The sequence below is a fragment of the Gymnoscopelus microlampas genome (genome assembly GCF_963454915.1).
Source record: "Gymnoscopelus microlampas genome assembly, chromosome: 9".
NCBI lineage: Eukaryota > Metazoa > Chordata > Actinopteri > Myctophiformes > Myctophidae > Gymnoscopelus > Gymnoscopelus microlampas.
In genome coordinates, this window is record NC_139946.1 from 24,741,348 (window position 1) to 24,760,631 (window position 19,284).

Consider the following 19,284-nt stretch of genomic DNA (forward strand, 5'->3'; position numbering starts at 1 on the left):
TTATTCAGCTCATCCACCTGAGATGGAGCAGTTGGATAAAGAGACCCAGCCAGAGAGACCAGATATGACATTTAAAAGAATTTCAGTTTCAAAGTTTCTGTGATCTTGAGAAATTGGAGATTGATTTTTGCCCGCTTGAGGTTTCATTTTGAACAAGAATATGAAATATATTGGATCTTGGAGGTATGTTGTATTGTAATAGTTAGGTAGTACAGTAATATTATTGTTGCCAGAGTGACTATCCAAATAGGTTGTGGTCTAAGGACTGAAAACAGTCTAATTACAATTATATAGGCCTATATATTACACTTCACAAGTACTATGTTTAAGCCACCTTTCATGCTTGTTTAGAAGGACCCATTTTATCTGCACCTATCATAACCGTCTTAATATTTATTGATTCTATACCGATGAAGATTATTTACACACTTATGTGCATCATGCATGTGCCTATGCAAGTATTTCTCTGTGTGGCTTTGTTCAATGTTGTGTACTGGTGCATTCATTCAGGTATTCTTTAAGGATCATTCATTATTGGTCATGAGTGAAGTTGAGAAAAAGCGCCCTATAATCGCAGGCAGAGAGAAAGGTGAGTTTACAAACGATTATTATATGGTTGATTGTCTTAATGTCTTTGTGCCAATATTAGAGGGCAAATTCTATATTCTAAGGATAAAAGTCTGCACAATAGCATTGCTCCTAAGTATTTAATTTACTTTAAAACACAGAAAAGAATCTGAAAAAAATATGTTTTTCTGTCATTTCTTTCTGATTTGCTGGTGTAACAAACTGGATGTGCGCAACCCACTGTTTTGAACAAATTCTGTATTCTGTCATAAAATGTTAAATAATAATTTATCATTTACTGTCCAATCTTGTGGTCATTGACTATATTTTTTCACCTCAGAATGTGGAACATTGACTTGCACAGGCAAGATAACTTTAACTTCTCAGCCTTCATACTTGCCTGGACTCGCTGCATTTATTGTTTGTTTTTTTTAAAGGCTTCCCGCTCCCAGTAGCTGTGCTTGTGTAATGTGTACATGCCCTTGAACACCTCTATGCTGAGGTAATGCTATTCCCCAGGTCGTGTCTCGTTGTAGTGTATTACCGCCTGCAGCAGTTTCTTATTTTTCAGCCAGGAGAACATCAGCTGCTTGTCTGACCCATCATGTCTGATATGCACCAATCAAACTTAAAATTATTCATTTGGGGTCTAATAGCTCGAGGCTTATTGGCTGCCGTTCATCAAGTCTCTCAGAGAGAGTACAATGCTGATGCCAGCCTGGGATCAGGTTTAGCCTTTCAGATCATGGTGAATGAGATGGTCAGTGACAGTGGTCAAAGTTATTCAGGGTTATACAGGGTTTACAATTTCACATTTTCCAGATCTCTATTTTTATTACTTTGATTTCAGCCTGATTATGTTACTCATATTGATGCTGGTGTACAGTCTCTGTCAAGGACTAGTAGCAACCTGCATTGTGATATTAATCCTCCTCATGGTTTTAAAGTCTTACTTTTGTAATTTACACAGAACTTATTTTTCATGAACAACATTCAAAAGCAATTCTTAAACAACTTTTACTTTCTTTCTCAACGTTCAGTTTCTGCCACACAAATATATCTCTAATGCAGTAAAATGTATATATTTTTATTGTACCGTGTCACTTCTTAATGGTTGATGAAGTTAGTATTATGATGACCTGTGCACAGGGCCTGGACCTGGACGCTATGCATTACCATCCACCATTGGGTTCATTGGCCACGACTTCACCAAGCCCACTAGCCCTGCATACAGTTTCCATGGCAGGATGAGTGACAACAGTGGGTTATTTTCTTCTTCTTACATTTCCTGAGATTATCTGTTACATATTAGGACATGTTTGTTATAGGGCCTTTTTCCACAGAGAAAAAGACCATTCATTTTTCAAGAGATTTCCGAAAATATTCATATTAATTAACCATGTTCCAGGCTCCTGATAATAAAACATTTGATTCTGTGTTGAAAAACATTTGAAAACTGCAAAAACTATATATATTTATTTATTAAATATAGCATATAATATAATGAAATATTAAAATCTTTTTGACACAGAATCTAATGTTTTATGGTCATGATTCACCATGGCTTGGTTCCAGGCTTAAGTAATGTGTGATTTGTTGCTGTATTCCACTGGGATCAATAGGTATATTATATCAACAAAACATTCACTAAAAGGCATCTAGTAGTTTCACACGCAATACCTAATTAACCCCATTGGGGGGAGACAGCTCCTTATGACAGTAAAGTATATATATATATATATATATATATATATATATATATATATATATATATATATATATATATATATATATATATATATATATATATATATATATATATATATATATATATATATATATATATATATATATATATATATATATATATATATATAAATAAATAAATAAATAAATAAAAATAAAAAAATATATATAAACAGCTCACTTCATTGAATAAATAAATAAACAATTTATTTTCAGTCCAGACATGCAGAAACATTTAGACCCTCTGGCCTGTATGCCAGTACGCAGGCTCCCCAGCCTCATCATAAGTAGAGACGAACAACACTCAGAATGATCTTAGCAAGTCTGAGTTAGAGGCAGTGTAATAGGTAAACAATATATAACCATTAAATGAAATAAACTGTAATCCTCTCACTTAAGAAATGCCATTAGCCCAAAATCCAACTCTTCATTTAGTCTTTCTGATGACATAGAATACTTATATCCGTAAGGGCCTTTGTATACAAACTCAATCCACATGTACGTACATCGGCATAACAGGAACTTCTGTTATATTATTTAATAATATTGATGGTTACTATGAATATCTTGATAAGATATTCTCTTGTTGATTTCTCATGCAGTGTACCGTGTTGACTCCAGTCCTGGGCCTCAGTATTATATTGATGCAAAGATCACTCGCTTCGGTAGAGACGGTAACCCTGCATATTCAATGCTGGGCCGAATGAAAGTGCCAAGCAAGTTCACATCTAAAACAGGTAAATACACTTCATTTTGAATTAATCTTCTTATTCCTAATCCAATTAAGCAAAATGTTAAGGTTGTAAGTGTACAATAGTTTGAATAGGTTTTATACTATTAAGTGCTGCAATGTTTATGTATTACAACTTTGTTTGGCACATCTTATGCCCTTGAGCAGTGACAGCTATGGTTTTTTGACAGCAGTTCTTGTATTGTAGTGTCAGCTGGCGCAACTGAATTTTTTAGCCACCATTTGCCCACTATTAACGACAGTTACTCTACAGATGGTGTTGAGTGGCTCGTTTTCACATGGTAACCATTCAACTCTTTTTTGGGTTTGTTTACAAGATGGGATTTTCCAGACACCAGGACCAGGCGCATACTGCCCGGAGAATGCCCCTCCATGCAACACCCAGCGCCGTCCGCCCTCTTACACCATGGGCTATCGCACACGTTACCGCACTGTAGACGCAGTGCCTGCCCCAAACAAGTACTCTCTGCCTACACTCATGGGACCGCAAATCCCAAACAAGCCGGCAAGTGCGAGCTACACCATGTCAGGACTGTACAAGACAGGCGGACCGTCAGAGGACCTGTCAAAAACACCAGGGCCTTGTCGATACAACAGCACAAACCCAAGTGTTTATTTGCCCCGGCAACCAGCGTTTTCCATGCTGGGACGTCACAGCGTACCCAGAGATGCCACTAAGAAGCCTGGCCCTGGTTCTCATAACCCAGAGAAGGTGACGGTCAACAGACCGAGAGCCCCAGCCTACTCTCTGGGCATCAGACACTCTGAATTCGTCACCCCACTGGTTGTAACTGACTGAATATCACCCACTTGTGTTGCAACAGTATTACATGAATAGCTAACATGACGACATCCACTCTTGTGTAACAATCAAAAGTTTGCATTCGTTTAGAAAAGGATTATGAGCCATTGCATATGTATAAACGCATTTTATTTGTGTATACCAGCAATAAACTACTCTAGAATAAACGGAAATTGTACTGTAAATATGTACAGTAATATTACTTACATATTTAAACAACAAAGAAAAATACAAGTTTGAATTCAAAGCACTTTTCTACATAACGTGTAGGCTTTCATTTAAAAATAAAATAAAACGCCTAAGACCCTTCAGTGAGCACAAAAAAGAAAAATCAATAACAAGATGTTATTTGATTAATGTAAAAATTGAAATAAAAGATAACAGAGAACGTCTCCATATTGATGCTTATCTCATCAATTACAGTGGAACTCATTACCATTATGTGTTGGTGCTGTGAACCATTTTCAGCTCTCCTTGGCAAACAGTTTACCAACGTAAAGACTCCCCAACGTGAGGGAGTTTATAAAAATAAAAAACTATTTAACCGGGTCCTCTATATATTATACATCAAAGCACATGTAAATATGTACACACACAGGGGAGCTATGTAGTTGAAAGACGACACAAATCAGAACAGATGGTGTCACAGTTAAGACTGTTTGATAGATGCTTCACACTCAGACTTCATTTGGCAGACGTCTTCTGAAGAGCAGTATGTGTGGCTCTAAAGAGCAAAAAACAAAACAAAAACAAGAGTCTGTCAGCACAATCTGGTTGATTCTGGACTACAGCAGAATGGCTGTAATTTACCAGTTCAACAAGACAGACTGCATTGTTAAACCCACGTTTTCCACCTGTTCTGTTCTTAAGCCGTGACATATGCGCCCGTCAGAACAACTTCCGGGTCCAAGTGTGTTTTCCCAATACGCACAGTGCTGTGTCCCTCGCTGTCGTTTTAACAGATCTGAGACTAAAATAACGACTTAAGTGTCATTCTACCGCTTTCCTGGCAACGACAAAGAGAAGAGGAATGTTTTTTTTTTATATATATATATATATATATATATATATATATATATATATATATATATATATATATATATATATATATATATATACATATATACGTATATATATATATATATATATATATATATATATATATATATATATATATATATATATATATACATACATACTGTATATAAATATATATACTTAAATATAAAAAATAAATACATTAATAAATAATAATATAAAATAAATATGTATATATATATTAGCCTACTTTTTACTGTCTATGATATTAGCATTAAGACCCTTTTTAACCCTCAATGGTTCATTTTTGAAAAAAGAGGATATTGTCAAAAGATTTGTAAAAAGTTCCGACATGTTTGTTAACAATGAAGAGTTGACGGCGCTTGGTGCCTCTTGGACCCAGAAGTACAGTCGGACTACAAAATGATGTCAGACTTAAAAACGGAATTCCTTCTATTATGTCTATTTCAGGTTTTCAAACTTTTTCATGTGAAGGACCCCCAGATTGGAATCCATCTAGGTATGGGCCCCCATTTCAAATAATTCTGTCCTTGGTACCCTGATATGAAATATGTTATTCATGTTTGATATGTTTTTTGTTTAAAATAAAGTGTGTAAAAGTCATACTTAGATCACTCAATCACATATTTTTTGTATTGTGATAATTTAAAATGGATTTAACTGTACATTTACTTTGGGACTCCTGGGTCCCTGGACTATGGATTGGTCTATGGTACCAGGGCTACTGTACCAATCCAAAGTTTGCTCACCTGGTTTGTGGACCATGTAGTGAATCCAGCCCTGGCTTTGCTGAACCCCAAGTCCCCTCCATTCGTCCTCTGTCATCAGGTGGGAAGTGGGCACCAGCTTGGACAGAGTTTTCGGGAGCACAACATGCCTATGACCAGCAGAAATATGTAAATACAAAAATGTTAAGCATAACGCAAATTTCTGTATTCTAAATGTATTATGCTCCATCACGATTGGATGGAAAATAACTGATCAAATAACTGATCAACAAGCTAATAAGCAATGTGTTGCAATGTCCTGTAAGCTTGTAGATCAGGTGAGTCGAGTTTGGACTGCATAACCTAGACGCAAGCAACTTAGATGACAGATGCATCTAAGTTGCAATACCCTCCATTGATAGTCCATTCATGAAACAGAAAAGTCCTATCTGATTGTAGTAAACAACTATAAAATCTCCACAATTGCACCTGTACGGACAGCTTGGATTATTCTATTTGTTAAGTCTTTGTTTGAAAAAATAAAAATGCAGACAGTATCAAATCACCATCATCTGGTTAAAAACAAGTCCCAGGACTTATGTGGATTTCTAACAAACAAAGCTGACAACAACCCACATGTGAGGCATCATACAACAAAATAAAACCAATTTACATAACACAAAATGATATTAAGACTTTAGTTTGTATAAAATGAAAATAAAAAAATATCTCACATATCTAACAGCAGAAGTTTATTAGATTTTTCTCAAATTTAATTATTATAGAGAAGCATCCAAAGATTATTTATCAACAAGGCTTTTGGATTTATAAACAAGCACATTTCCAAAGCTGCTGTGTTCCATGTTGTCCCTGACATACTAATAATAATAATAAAACGAGTTAAAACGCAGGGGCAATATCACCATGAAAATTCCTATCAGTGGTGTAAAGTAACTAAGTACATTTACTCAAATACTGTACTTAAGTACAGGTATTTTTTACTTTACTGAAGTATTTCCAGTTGTCAGTACTTTTACTTCTAATCTACACTACATCAGAGACATATTGTACTTTTACTCCACTACAAAAGAAAATGGGTTAGAGTTACTAGTTACTTGGTAGATTTTGATTATTATTACAAAACAACTTCAGCCATATATACATTTCGGCCATTTGAAAAGATTTGATACGATTTGATATATTTGAAAACAAAACTCGTGAAATGGGAATTCTGCATAATGAGTACTTTAAGTACATTTTGATGCCAATACTTTTGCACTTTTACTGAAGTACATTTTCAATTCCGGACTTTTACTTGTAACAGAGTATTTCTACATTGCAGTATTGATACTTTTACATAAGTAAGAAGAAATGTGAGTACTTTTTTTCCACCGCTGACCGTCATAAGACTGAGCACAAATGAGGCTTAACATGGCATAAACACAGTGTATGGTCAATATTGTTGCGGTAAAATAACGTCCTTCACTTTTCTTCAAGCTAGCCTACCGTTTATAACAACACAGATATCCTAACAGAGTTGCTAAAGTAAATGTAGCTCCTATGCTAATGCTCGCTAGCCTTCAGTTCAGTCGGTGTCGTAACAACAGAAAGACGACATTAATTAGACCCACCTGTACTCGAACTCTTCGTCCGTGTACTTATCAGAGTAGTATATCTCTTTCTTCGACATGTTGGAAGGTTGAAGTAATGCGGAGTCAGATGAGTTAGCAAGGAGCTGTTTGTTTTCGGAGGCTTGTTGTGTTCAGTGTGTTTACACTAAGGGAACAGGCTGTCTGTCATCTGCTGCGTGTTGTTGGTCAGAGGAGAGGGTTGGCGTTGGTGATTTCAAACTCAAACGGTCCGCCCGCCTAGAGGACGGAAGCCGCCAGTGTTGCCAGATTTAGCGAGAGAAATAAGCGGTCTGTGAAAACAAGTGAAGCCCAAAAGAAGCAACTAGGGCTAGGCTACGGATTTTTTGAAAATAGAAGATCTACAAGCTCACAATGCGCATTGTGAGCTTGTAGATCTTCTATTTTCAACAACAATAAAACATCTTGAGGGGGAAAAAATCATAATTTTTGGGATATTTTACCAACACAAATCTTGTATGGTAAAATGTTTTAACTAATAGCATTAATACATATAATAATCTGGGGATCCTTGTCATGAAAATGTTTGAGAACTACTGGCTTATAAACAACATTAAGAAACAAGCCCAAATAAGCAACTAAACTTTAGAAACGAGCCCCCCCCCCAGAAAAACGCAACGCGCAACCACCGAGTCCGACTTCACAGAAAAAACAAGTCCAACGTCGCTTATAATAAGCAGACATGGCAATACTGGAATACGCGCGCGGACAAAAACACACAGCACGAGCCTCCCGACGCCCCGCCCCCTGACCATGCTACAACAGCCGGTGGTTCTCAACCTGTGGGCCGGGGGGCTCCACTGGTGGGCCGTGAGGATATTGCAAGTGGGCCCCCAAATTGAGACACAGTCTTGCCCAAATTGGATACAAATGAAGATTTTAACGATTAAATAAAATTAATACATATATAAAAAAGGAAAAACATTAATAAACTAGAAAGTACTGTTCCTGAAGAAACAGTGTGGGATCGCTAAGAATGTTGATGGTATTGAGTATTGATAGAGTTAAAGGTTTGAAAGGTTCTAAAGGTTTGAAAGATGTGAAAGGTTTGAAAGGTTTGAAAGGTTTGAAAGGTTTGAATTGATGTGTGTTTGATTTGGTGCCAGGGACCATAATAGAAGAATTGTCAACATTTGTCAATATTTTTCAAAAAATAGCTCAGATCAACAAGCTCACAACGTGTAGCGATGCGATGCGTTGTGAGCTTGTAGATCTACTATTTGTAAATAAAATAGGGATCAAGTGATTAACCTGTTCCTGAGTTTGCTGGGGACCCCCTGGAACCCCCTCAAGGACTCCTGAATGGGGGTCCTCCCACCCTGGACCCGGGCACTTTGAGGACTATACCAGTGGTTCTCAAAGTGTTATTTGAACCTGAGCTTTGCTTGGAGCCCCTAACTTCTCAAATCCGCCCATCCCTGACCTAATGCATACCAAACTGGGGGTCCTTGAAATTAACGTGTGAGAACCACTGGACTACACCACCAGTGCAGCTCAATGCATCAGTGCTGTCAAAGGTCAGTAACCTGTTAGGCTGCTGTCAATTTGATGTTTTGATATTTTTATGCGCCTTTTATGGTTCAAGTCTTCTGCTATCTGTAAAAAAAAAAATAATGTGTTAGGTGCTCTCTACCTCTACCTGTACCTCATTTGTTTTTATAATTATACTTCAGATCAAATTTAAATAATTAGGTTAATTCCTTTTATCCCATGAATGAATTTGGATAATATATTCTGCTGTTTATTCAGTCCACCTTGTGTTCATGCCTATGGAGCCTTGTTTTTAAGGCCTTAGTGGTGTTGTGATACCACGAGAAGCATGCATAGTCGAAATGACAATGGATGAGGGCCCCTGCGAGAATCTTCATGGTATTCTTACTGACTAGAAAGTTGATCCTGTAATGAACTGCATCAGATGGTTTTCTGTGTGTAGTGGGGACCTCATGTATTGTGTTGTATTGTTGTTGTGTTGTGTGATATGTTGTTTTGTGTTATATGGTTATGTGTTGTTTTTTGTTGTTGTTTTTGAACAGGTGTTGCGTTAACCCCATGTTAACTGCTAACCGTTAACATGGGGTTTCCCATAGACGATGCTAAGTAGTTGTAAATGCTGTAAATGCTAGCGAACTCTGAGCTCCCAAAGACTTTAAAGGGACCCTATTATTTTATTTTCTGTATATGCTATTGATTCTGTATGTTGAAAAGAGAACTATTTCAGTATAGATCTTTAAGTTATCCTGCAATCTGCCTCTGTCTATCATTCATTGGTTTTTCATACACATATTGAGCTCCCAGCCAAACCTGGTCATTTCTGGTTTGCAGTCAATTTATCAGTCTAACTATACCAATCTTTAAAAGCTGTTATCCTTACGTACTTGCTACACACACACACACACATACACATTACTTCAGCATGGACATAAGAATACAAGAAGACTCACCTCAAGACAAACTCACCTCAACTGAAAAAGGAATACTCACCTCGGGGGTAGGAACAGTCACCCCGGGGGGTGGGTAAACTCACCTCAGGACCTGAGAACACTCACCTCGGAACACTCACCTCAGGGGTAGGAATACTCCCCCCGGGGGTAGGAAAACTCACCCAGAAAAACTCAATGGTGTAATGCCACGGTTCTCAAAGTGGGGTCCGCGGACACACACACACACAAAGAGTAAGGCATCAAAATGTACCAAAAGTAATATTTCTAAAAACTAAAGTTCTCAAACAATGCATGTGTGCAATGCAATGTTCTATACTGTTATCATTTATACCAGCAAAGTAGTAGGTAACTAAATATCCTAGGTAAAAATAGGGAAAAGTGTTTAATGCATGTTTTACAATAGTGAAATGTATATCTAATAGTAACTAAAGTTCAATAATGCTTACTATAGTGAAATGTATATCTAATAGTAACTAAAGTTCAATAATGCTTACAATAGTGAAATGTATATCTAATAGTAACTAAAGTAACTAAAGTTCAATAATGCTTAGCTAAATGTAATTTAACAACATAAATTGACATTGGAATGTTCATTTCTCTGGGTTCCTACCTTTGTTTGTTTGTTTGTTTGATGGGGGCACAGGAGTGAAGGGGAGGAGGGGGGTTGACCACTTAACACTAATATCCCACTTAATGATTCATTGTTTGATATCTAATAGGTGGATGGGGCAAGGTGTGGAGCTGGATACACATAGCAAATGACCATGCTATTTGCTATTTGCATTCCTTGTTCACTTTTCTGATGAAATCTACCTTCTTTTCTGATGAAATCTACCTTGTATTTAAAGCACTTTAATTAGCTAAATGTAATTAAACATCATTATGAAAGCATTCTGTGAAAATGGAAAGCTCACATTATGAAAGCATTCTGTGAAAATGGAAAGCTCACAAGCCGGTAGATCTACCTTTTTACCTTTTCTGATGAAATCTACCTTGTATTTAAAGCACTATTTAAAGAACTTTATTAATTCTATACCTTCAAAGAAAGAATTTAATCCAGATATGGAGTAATCCAGATATGGATTAAACATCATAGCTCACAAGCCGGTAGATCTACCTTTTTACCTTTTTTTAAACATTGGGGTGAGTATTCCTACCTCTGAGGTGAGTCTTCCGAGGTGAGTGTTCTCAGGTCATGGGGTGAGTGTTCCTACCCCCCGAAAATCTTGGGGGTGAGTATTCCTACCTCTGAGGTGAGTCTTCCGAGGTGAGTATTCCTACCTCTGAGGTGAGTTGGTTTTGAGGTGAGTCTTCTTGATACCGGACATAAAGGCATGCGATCTACCTTTTCAGAGAGATCGTATAGATCGCGATACAGCGAGTGTGTGTGCGTGAATGTGTGTGTGTGTGTGTGTGTGTGTGTGTGTGTGTGTGTGTGTGTGTGTGTGTGTCGCTTTGGACTGTATTCACTTACTGTCGCGTGTCTGTGTAATAATAGTATATAGCCAATATTGTAGGCTACTGCATGTGAGGGCCAGGCTACTAGATGTGAGGGCCGCATAGCGGTATATTTACATTCACAGTGAATGATTTGCACAAAACCTTACATTTAAACTTTCCACGAACTCAGTGAGTGAACATTTAACTTTTTTAACGTAACTTCAATCGATGTTTGAGGTCCGCGGGCTTGAAGTGTGTTGTTGTTCCAAGTTGTAATCACTGTTGTCAGGGTAATGGCTGCTAATGAGTGGTGCTGCATTCACAGCATGTCTTGTTCCACTTGTGTACAGTGGTGGAAAAAGTCCTCACGTTTTTTACTTGAGTAAAAGTATCAATAGTATCAATGTAGAAATACGCTGTTACAAGTAAGTTCGGACTTCAAAATTTACTTGAGTAAATTTACAAAAGTATTGGTGTCAAAATGTATTTAAAGTACCAAAAGTAGAAAGTACTCATTATGCAGAAAGTCCTGTTTCACAAGTTTTCAAATGTCTAAACTCTAAAATGTATACAAATCTTTTGAAAATAGCAGATCTACAAGCTCATGATGCGTCGCATCACGACACATTGTGATCTTGTAGATCGGCTATTTTCAAATGGCCGAAATGTATGTAGGGCTGAAGTGGTTAAGTACAGTACTTGAGTACATGTACTTACTTACTTTACACCACTGCACTTGTGTATGCACAGAACAGACCTCAACTCTTGTTTTATCGTTTAGTTTAGTTTTTTACCCAAAATGGAACATTGTCCTATATTCTGCATGGTGTTGGTGAAAAGGTATTGGTCATAAATTGTTGTCTTTTAAATAATCAGTTAAAAAGTTTGTTTTAGTTTGAAAATGTCATAGACTTTAGTTAGTTAGAATGCATCAGTCAACATACTGTATATTGATTGCATCTGGTTTATCAGTAACTTCTGATACTTTGCAGGAAAGACATGACATTTGATTGGCTGCTTGGAGGAGGTGGTAGTGTGTGTGTGTGTGTGTGTGTGTGTGTGTGTGTGTGTGTGTGTGTGTGTGTGTGTGTGTGTGTGTGTGTGTGTGTGTGTGTGTGTGTGTGTGTGTGTGTGTGTGCGCGCGCGCAATTTGGTGTGTTAGAGTTTGTGGCCAGTGAAATTACATTATTCCCTCATTCAGCCAAGAACTCCAGCTGCTTTGTATTATGACATTTGTCAATTGAGCCAGCTTGCCTTGTTAGTTACACATAGTTAAATCGGCTGGATCTTATATTCCATCTTCTCTTCCCTGCATGCTGAGTGCCTGGTATAGGTGAGTTTCTTGTCCTTGATGCCCTTTTGAACTGTTTTTAACACTTTTGTCATAATTTTCAATTAAAGTTATAATCAGAATCTGATATATATTCTGGGATATAGTACAAAAAATATAACATACTACATTAAGCTGTATGTTTATTCTTGTTCATTTGTAGCATAGTCTACACAACAACAAGCTACAGATAACACTTGAATAGTCAGACCAGACTTAATATAGACTAGAGCGGTGGCTGGGGATTGATTTTGTTGGATACAAAATATTCATGACTTCATACTTCTAGGGGTTCTATGGGTTCAAATCCACCGTGGTGCATCTGGCTTTGTCGAGCGCTATACAAACACAATTGGCTCACGTTCAGGGGAGGTTTGGGTGTACACGTTGCGCTGTGTACACACTATATCAGGGATTTTCACTTGGGAGCACCAGGAGAAATGTAGGAGAACCCACCAAAATGTAAGCAGCACCAAGTAATCGATGTTTTTTCATTAATAAAAACAATACAACATCATACAATGGTGAAAGTAGCCTTAAAACGCATGGTTACAACCCGCAGGCAATGGGAGCTCTAGTGGCTGGCTACACTAACTTGCTTACACCAAGCCTCCAAAACCGAGAGGGAGCAGTGAAGCGCATTGGACATGCTGGCCAATCATAGGAACTGCAGTTTATTACGGCTGGGGCCAGACCAAGGGGCCAGCTTCAGAGTTGTAAATTAAGTCTAAATATAGCTGCAAGCAGCGATAATACGGGGCCAAGGAGAGAGAAAGAGAAATGATAATTCCTTTAACAGGTCAGTTCATGAAAGTCCTTGCGGTCTTGTTTCCAGTGAGGGCCTGTGAGCAATTAGGAGTTAAGAGTCTTGCTCAGGGACAAATTTCATTTCATCGACACATTTGCTACCCGCTGGCCTGGAATCGTACCTGGGGCAACCAGAGCCTCTGGCTCCCTAACGACTCAGCTATGGCCGCCCCTCACAGAGAGAGAGAGAGAGAGAGAGAGAGAGAGAGAGAGAGAGAGAGAGAGAGATTGAAGAGACAGAGAGAGAAATGGAAACGGAATAGATTGAAGAGAAAGACATGGAAACGGAATAGATTGAAGAGAGAGAGAGAGCCATGGAAACGGAATAGGTTGAGTCATGTTTTTTGCAATTCAACTTAAATGAGTCTGCATCAAGTGAGGCTTGAACCGGCAACCTTGCGGTCATGAGGCACTCTTAGGTAGCTGCAACACTACCTATAGTGCTATAGCTTTGTCCAGGCTGATATTGTCTGTTGAGGATCACAAACTCTTGCCTTCTGTCATGACCCAAGCCCCTGTTTCACCAACACTAAGATCACTCGTTCACAAACCATTTACCAATTAAGAAATTGTACATCTCCTCAGAACTAAAACTAGTGAAAGTAGCCGATCTACAAGATCACAAACCATTAAAAGTTGTCAGATTGTACATCGGCTATTTTCACAATGAAGTATGTTATACATTGAAAAAACATACTCTCATTGCTATCTGAAAAGTTGTGAGATTGTAGATCAGCTATTTTCACAATGAAGTATGTAAAAAACACTCAATTAAGTATTTCATGTTATCTTTAACAATTGCAGATGTATTCATTGATAGTCATGTTGTGTGAAATGCAACTTAGATGAAGTCTGCACCAAGTGAGGCTTGAACCTGTGACCTTGAGGTTGTGAGACATACACTTAAGCGGGAAGCTATCTGACCAACAGACAATCCTCTGAAAAAAAGAGATCACACTGATGATACAGTTTCACGCAAATAGCTGAAAAATCCTGGGTTTAAGTGTTTTTCAAACTGCTCAAGATTGCGGACAATCTAAGGGCGGTGCTTACTGGTCAACGTGATAGATGTGTTCCTCATTAGTCAAGGCACATGTGTAAGCAGGTCTAATGGCTGTCGGCCAAACGAGGCATGACTTTTGCCTGTTTAAAGTTTGCATTTTCAAAAAATTGCTATAGCGCCCCCGTTTGACCAATTGGAGTAAGATTGGTTTCAGTGATATTTGGAATGGCCCTTTACATTTCTGCAAAGTTTCAAAGAATGGTAAGTCTGCATGTATGTGTTAGGGGCAGATGAATAATTGTCATAAAACTGCAATATTCATTGGCTCATTAAAGCTTCATTTTTTCACTTATTGAAAATATTTTGCATACGTTTGTCGGCATAGGTCCAAAGTTCATGTGTAGAACGTTTCGTGCAAATTACTCAAAAATCCCAGGAGGAGATAGGTTTTAACTGTTTTTCATATAATTCGAAATGGTGGGAGATCTAAAGGTCAGAGGTCAAAAGTCAGAGTATGAAAGTTGTTAATCATGAGGAGACGCATGTGTGTATTGAAGTTTCATGGCTGTAGGTCAAACAGGGCATGAGTTGTACCTGTTCAAAGTTGGCATTTTCAACTGAGTGCTATAGCGCCACCTTTTGACGAAAGATTGTGAGATTTATTTTTTGATCGTTTTTCATGACCATCTATCATATGGCCGAGTTTCATAAAAAGCGTATGCACGGTTCAGCCAGAACTGGCAAAAACGGCAGAAGAAGAAGAAGAAGAAGAAGAAGAAGAAGAAGAAATGGAATAATGCCAATAACAAAACGGGTCCATGCTGGAAGCCTGGCCCCGTAAATATAGCTGCAAGCAGCGATAATACAGGGCCAGGAGAGAGAAAGAGAAATGATAATTCCTTTAACAGGTCAGTTCATGAAAGTCCTTGCGGTCTTGTTTCCAATGAGGGCCTGTGAGCAATTAGGGGTTAAGAGTCTTGCTCAGGGTCAAATTTCATTTCATCAACACAGATGCTGACCTGGTCTGGAATCGTACCTGGGGCAACCAGGGCCTCTGGCTCGCTAGGCGGGCTCACTAACCACTCAGCTATGGCCGCCCCTCACAGAGAGAGAGAGAGAGAGAGAGAGAGAGAGAGAGAGAGAGAGAGAGAGAGAGAGAGAGAGAGAGAGAGAGAGAGAGAGAGAGAGAGAGAGAGAGAGAGAGAGAGAGAGAGAGAGAGAGAGAGAGAGAGAGAGAGAGAGAGAGAGAGAGATGGAAATGGAATAGATTGAAGAGAAAGACATGGAAACGGAATAGATTGAAGAGAGAGAGCCATGGAAACGGAATAGATTGAGTCATGTTTTTTGCAATTCAACTTAAATGAGTCTGCATCAAGTGAGGCTTGAACCGGCCACCTTGCGGTCGTGAGGCACTCTTAGGTAGCTGCAACACTACCTATAGTGCTATAGCTTTGTCCAGGCTGATATTGTCTGTTGAGGATCACAAACTCTTGCCTTCTGTCATGACCCAAGCCCCTGTTTCACTAACACTAAGATCACTCGTTCACAAACCATTTACCATTGAAGAAATTGTACATCTCCTCAGAACCAAAACTAGTGAAAGTAGCCGATCTACAAGCTCACAAACCATTAAAAGTTTTCAGATTGTACATCGTCTATTTTCACAATGAAGTATGTTATACATTGAAAAAACATTGCTATCTGAAAAGTTGTGAGGTTGTAGATCAGCTATTTTCACAATGAAGTATGTAAAAAACACTCAATTAAGTATTTCATGTTACCTTTAACAATTGCAGATGTATTCATTGATAGTCATGTTGTGTGAAATGCAACTTAGATGAAGTCTGCACCAAGTGAGGCTTGAACCTGTGACCTTGAGGTTGTGAGACATACACTTAAGCGGGACGCTATTGGACCAACAGACAAACCTCTGAAAAAAGAGATCACACTGATCATACAGTTTCACGCAAATAGCTGAAAAATCCTGGGTTTAAGTGTTTTTCAAACTGCTCAAGATTGCGGACAATCTAAGGGCGGTGCTTACTGGTCAACGTGATAGATGTGTTCCTCATTAGTCAAGGCACATGTGTAAGCAGGTCTAATGGCTGTCGGCCAAACGAGGCATGACTTTTGCCTGTTTAAAGTTTGCATTTTCAAAAAATTGCTATAGCGCCCCCGTTTGACCAATTGGAGTAAGATTGGTTTCAGTGATACTTGGAATGGCCCTTTACATTTCTGCAAAGTTTCAAAGAATGGTAAGTCTGCATGTATGTGTTAGGGGCAGATGAATAATTGTCATAAAACTGCAATATTCATTGGCTCATTAAAGCTTAATTTTTTCACTTATGGAAAATATTTTGCAAACGTTTGTCGGCATAGGTCCAAAGTTCATGTGTAAAAAGTTTCGTGCAGATTACTCAAAAATCCCAGGAGGAGATAGGTTTTAACTGTTTTTCATATAATTCAAAATGGTGGGAGATCTAAAGGTCAGAGGTCAAAAGTCAGGGGTGAAAGTTGTTAGGCATGAGGAGACGCATGTGTGCATCGAAGTTTCATGGCTGTAGGTCAAACAGGGCATGAGTTGTACCTGTTCAAAGTTGGCATTTTCAACTGAGTGCTATAGCGCCACCTTTTGACGAAAGATTGTGAGAATTATTTTTTTATCGTTTTTCATGACCATCTATCATATGGCCGAGTTTCGTAAAAAGCGTATGCACGGTTCAGCCAGAACTGCCAAAAGTGGCAGAAGAAGAAGAAACGGAATAATGCCAATAACAATACGGGTCCATGCTGGAAGCCTGGCCCCGTAATGAAGGTGGAAATGACAGTTCATATTAATGGTCTGTAGTTTCGCTGTTTTACCCCTGCTGGTGTCAGAAAGAATTTCTCTCCATTCAAGTGGGTGGGTTTTTGATGAACCCCCCTGACGGCACACAAATCCCATAGCTGAAACTCAGAATCTCCGGTGTTAACACAAAAACGCTTATAAACAGCTTACATTTTGGGAAAGTGAAAAACAGGCATCGTGATTGTGTGCATATGCTAACAGTCAATGCCTGTGTGCAAGTTCAGATCAATTGCTCAAGCCACTGAGGAGAACCATGCGGAACAGACAGGTTATGAGTGACTGACTGACAGAGGTTTCCTTATTACAGTATATAGTAGGATATATATAACATTTTCAAACTGTGACAGAATAGCAGATATGAGATTACTATTAACCTTGTGTTAACGAAGGTTATCTGTTCTGATGGAATATATTGTTGTTGTTGTTGTTGTATGTAGGCCAGTGAGTCTCAAACGTTTTTATGTCAGGGACCCCAAATTAATATGTATTTGGCTGTGATTTAGAAGGTTACTGGTTAAACCCTCTCTTCCTAGAAAGGTCTGAAGGACAACTGCTTAAGCCACTTACTAGAGTGTGATACTGAGACACCAGGCCGCTGACATATACAGTTCTTTATCCATTGTGGGATATGGAGACGGTTTGAGAGGGACAACAGAGATGTTAGAGAGAATGAAGGAAGGCAAAGGTGACCAGAGAAAAGGGGGAGGTGAAAGCAGAGAGAGAAAGAGAGAGAGAGAATGATTAAGAAAATATGAAAGTGATCGAGGCAAGAGAGTAAAGGAGAGAATAAAGGAAAGATGAGAATGCCCAGAGGCAGGGCAAGGGAGTAGTGGTGGAAAGTACATTTCTTCACTCAAGTACTGTACTTACAGTACATCAAGGACAATTTTAAGGTGCTTTTTTCCTTTTACTTTAAATTTCTTTCTGGACAATGTTTCTACTCCATAGATCTCCGAGGCAAATATTGTACTTTTTTTACTCCATTACAATTATTTGACAGCTTTAGTTACTAGTTATTTGCAGATTTAGATTGTTAATACTAAACATACATTAACCAATTTAGCCGTATTTTATACTTCAGATATGGGAAAAGAGCTGCTATTTTTGAATAAGTATTATTTTTTTGTATATTTCAAAGTCAATACTTTTGTACTTTTAATACAGGCCTTTTACTTGTAACAGAGTAGTTCTATATTTTGGTATTGATCCTTTAAAAAAAATCTGAGTAGCCTACTTCTTCCACCACTGCAAGGGATGGATGTAAAGTAATGAGTGAGAATGAGTGTGAGAGAGAGAGAGAGAGAGAGAGAGAGAGAGAGAGAGAGAGAGTGTGTGTGTCAGTGAGGTTGAGCGCAAGGAGCTAAAAGGATTGTGCTTTCCAGAATATGGCGGATGGCTCTCTGGGGAGCTGGCTGGGAGGCCAAGGGAGTTGGGGGGAGAGGGAGGTCAGGCAGATGGGATTGGGTGGATGTAGCCTTTTATGAGGCGTGGCTTTGCATTGCTTCTCTCTCTGGCTAGTGACGTTTTTGCCTGTTCCCCGAGCAAATGGAATTTGGGGTCACTGGTACCAGCCATGTCAGTTGGACCATAGGCCAAACACTGGTGATAACCAGCAACGCCTTCCTTCTGTCAGAGAGAGTCCCTTGTTGCAAAAACCCAGAGAAGCAGTTTCCCCTACTTGTGTATTTCACCTCTGTGACAAAAGATAGAGGCAAGATAAACCGATGATGAGTGATTTTAAACATTAACTCAATACTTGAGTGCTTTTCGATTCAAGCGGAGAATAAGGTCTTGGTTAACATAAGCCGAAGACGACTAAGTCAATGTTTTGTTCTATGATATAAAGTACACCTGTTAATATCTCACCCGTGATTTTTGAAGCTATTATGTGCATTTTTAAACTTACAGTACATTACTGTAGTTATGTGTGGTTAATTGCGCGTGGCCAATAAAAATAACTCATCCCTGTTAACTCAACCACATGCACCTAAAACGGCATCCCTATTTTGGGCATGTCATTACAGGTAAACATGAAACATTTAAAAAATAGCTAACTAGTTACAAGATGTGAGCTTGTAGATGTAGCTATTTTTGACCACTTGCAGCACAATGTGTTGAAGGTTTGACTCCACCC

The 19,284-nt window shown here is 38.5% G+C and overlaps 2 protein-coding genes across 2 annotated transcripts; one reads left to right on the forward strand and one right to left on the reverse strand.

Moving 5' to 3' along the window:
* Positions 1 to 540: 540 nt before the first annotated feature.
* On the forward strand, positions 541 to 3,863 carry cimap1d (CIMAP1 family member D; the record flags this gene model as incomplete). Its single annotated transcript, XM_084066040.1, has 4 exons — positions 541 to 589; positions 1,717 to 1,827; positions 2,916 to 3,050; positions 3,382 to 3,863. The coding sequence occupies 4 exons, from the start codon at positions 541 to 543 to the stop codon at positions 3,861 to 3,863; spliced, it is 777 nt and encodes a 258-aa protein (XP_083922166.1).
* A 114-nt stretch (positions 3,864 to 3,977) lies between these two features.
* On the reverse strand, positions 3,978 to 7,443 carry cks2 (CDC28 protein kinase regulatory subunit 2). Its single transcript, XM_084067117.1, has 3 exons — positions 7,264 to 7,443; positions 5,675 to 5,802; positions 3,978 to 4,590 (listed from the first exon to the last, which is right to left on the reverse strand). Exons 1-3 carry the CDS (start codon positions 7,320 to 7,322, stop codon positions 4,544 to 4,546), a joined length of 234 nt encoding a protein of 77 aa, XP_083923243.1. The 5' UTR covers positions 7,323 to 7,443; the 3' UTR covers positions 3,978 to 4,543.
* Positions 7,444 to 19,284: the final 11,841 nt, after the last annotated feature.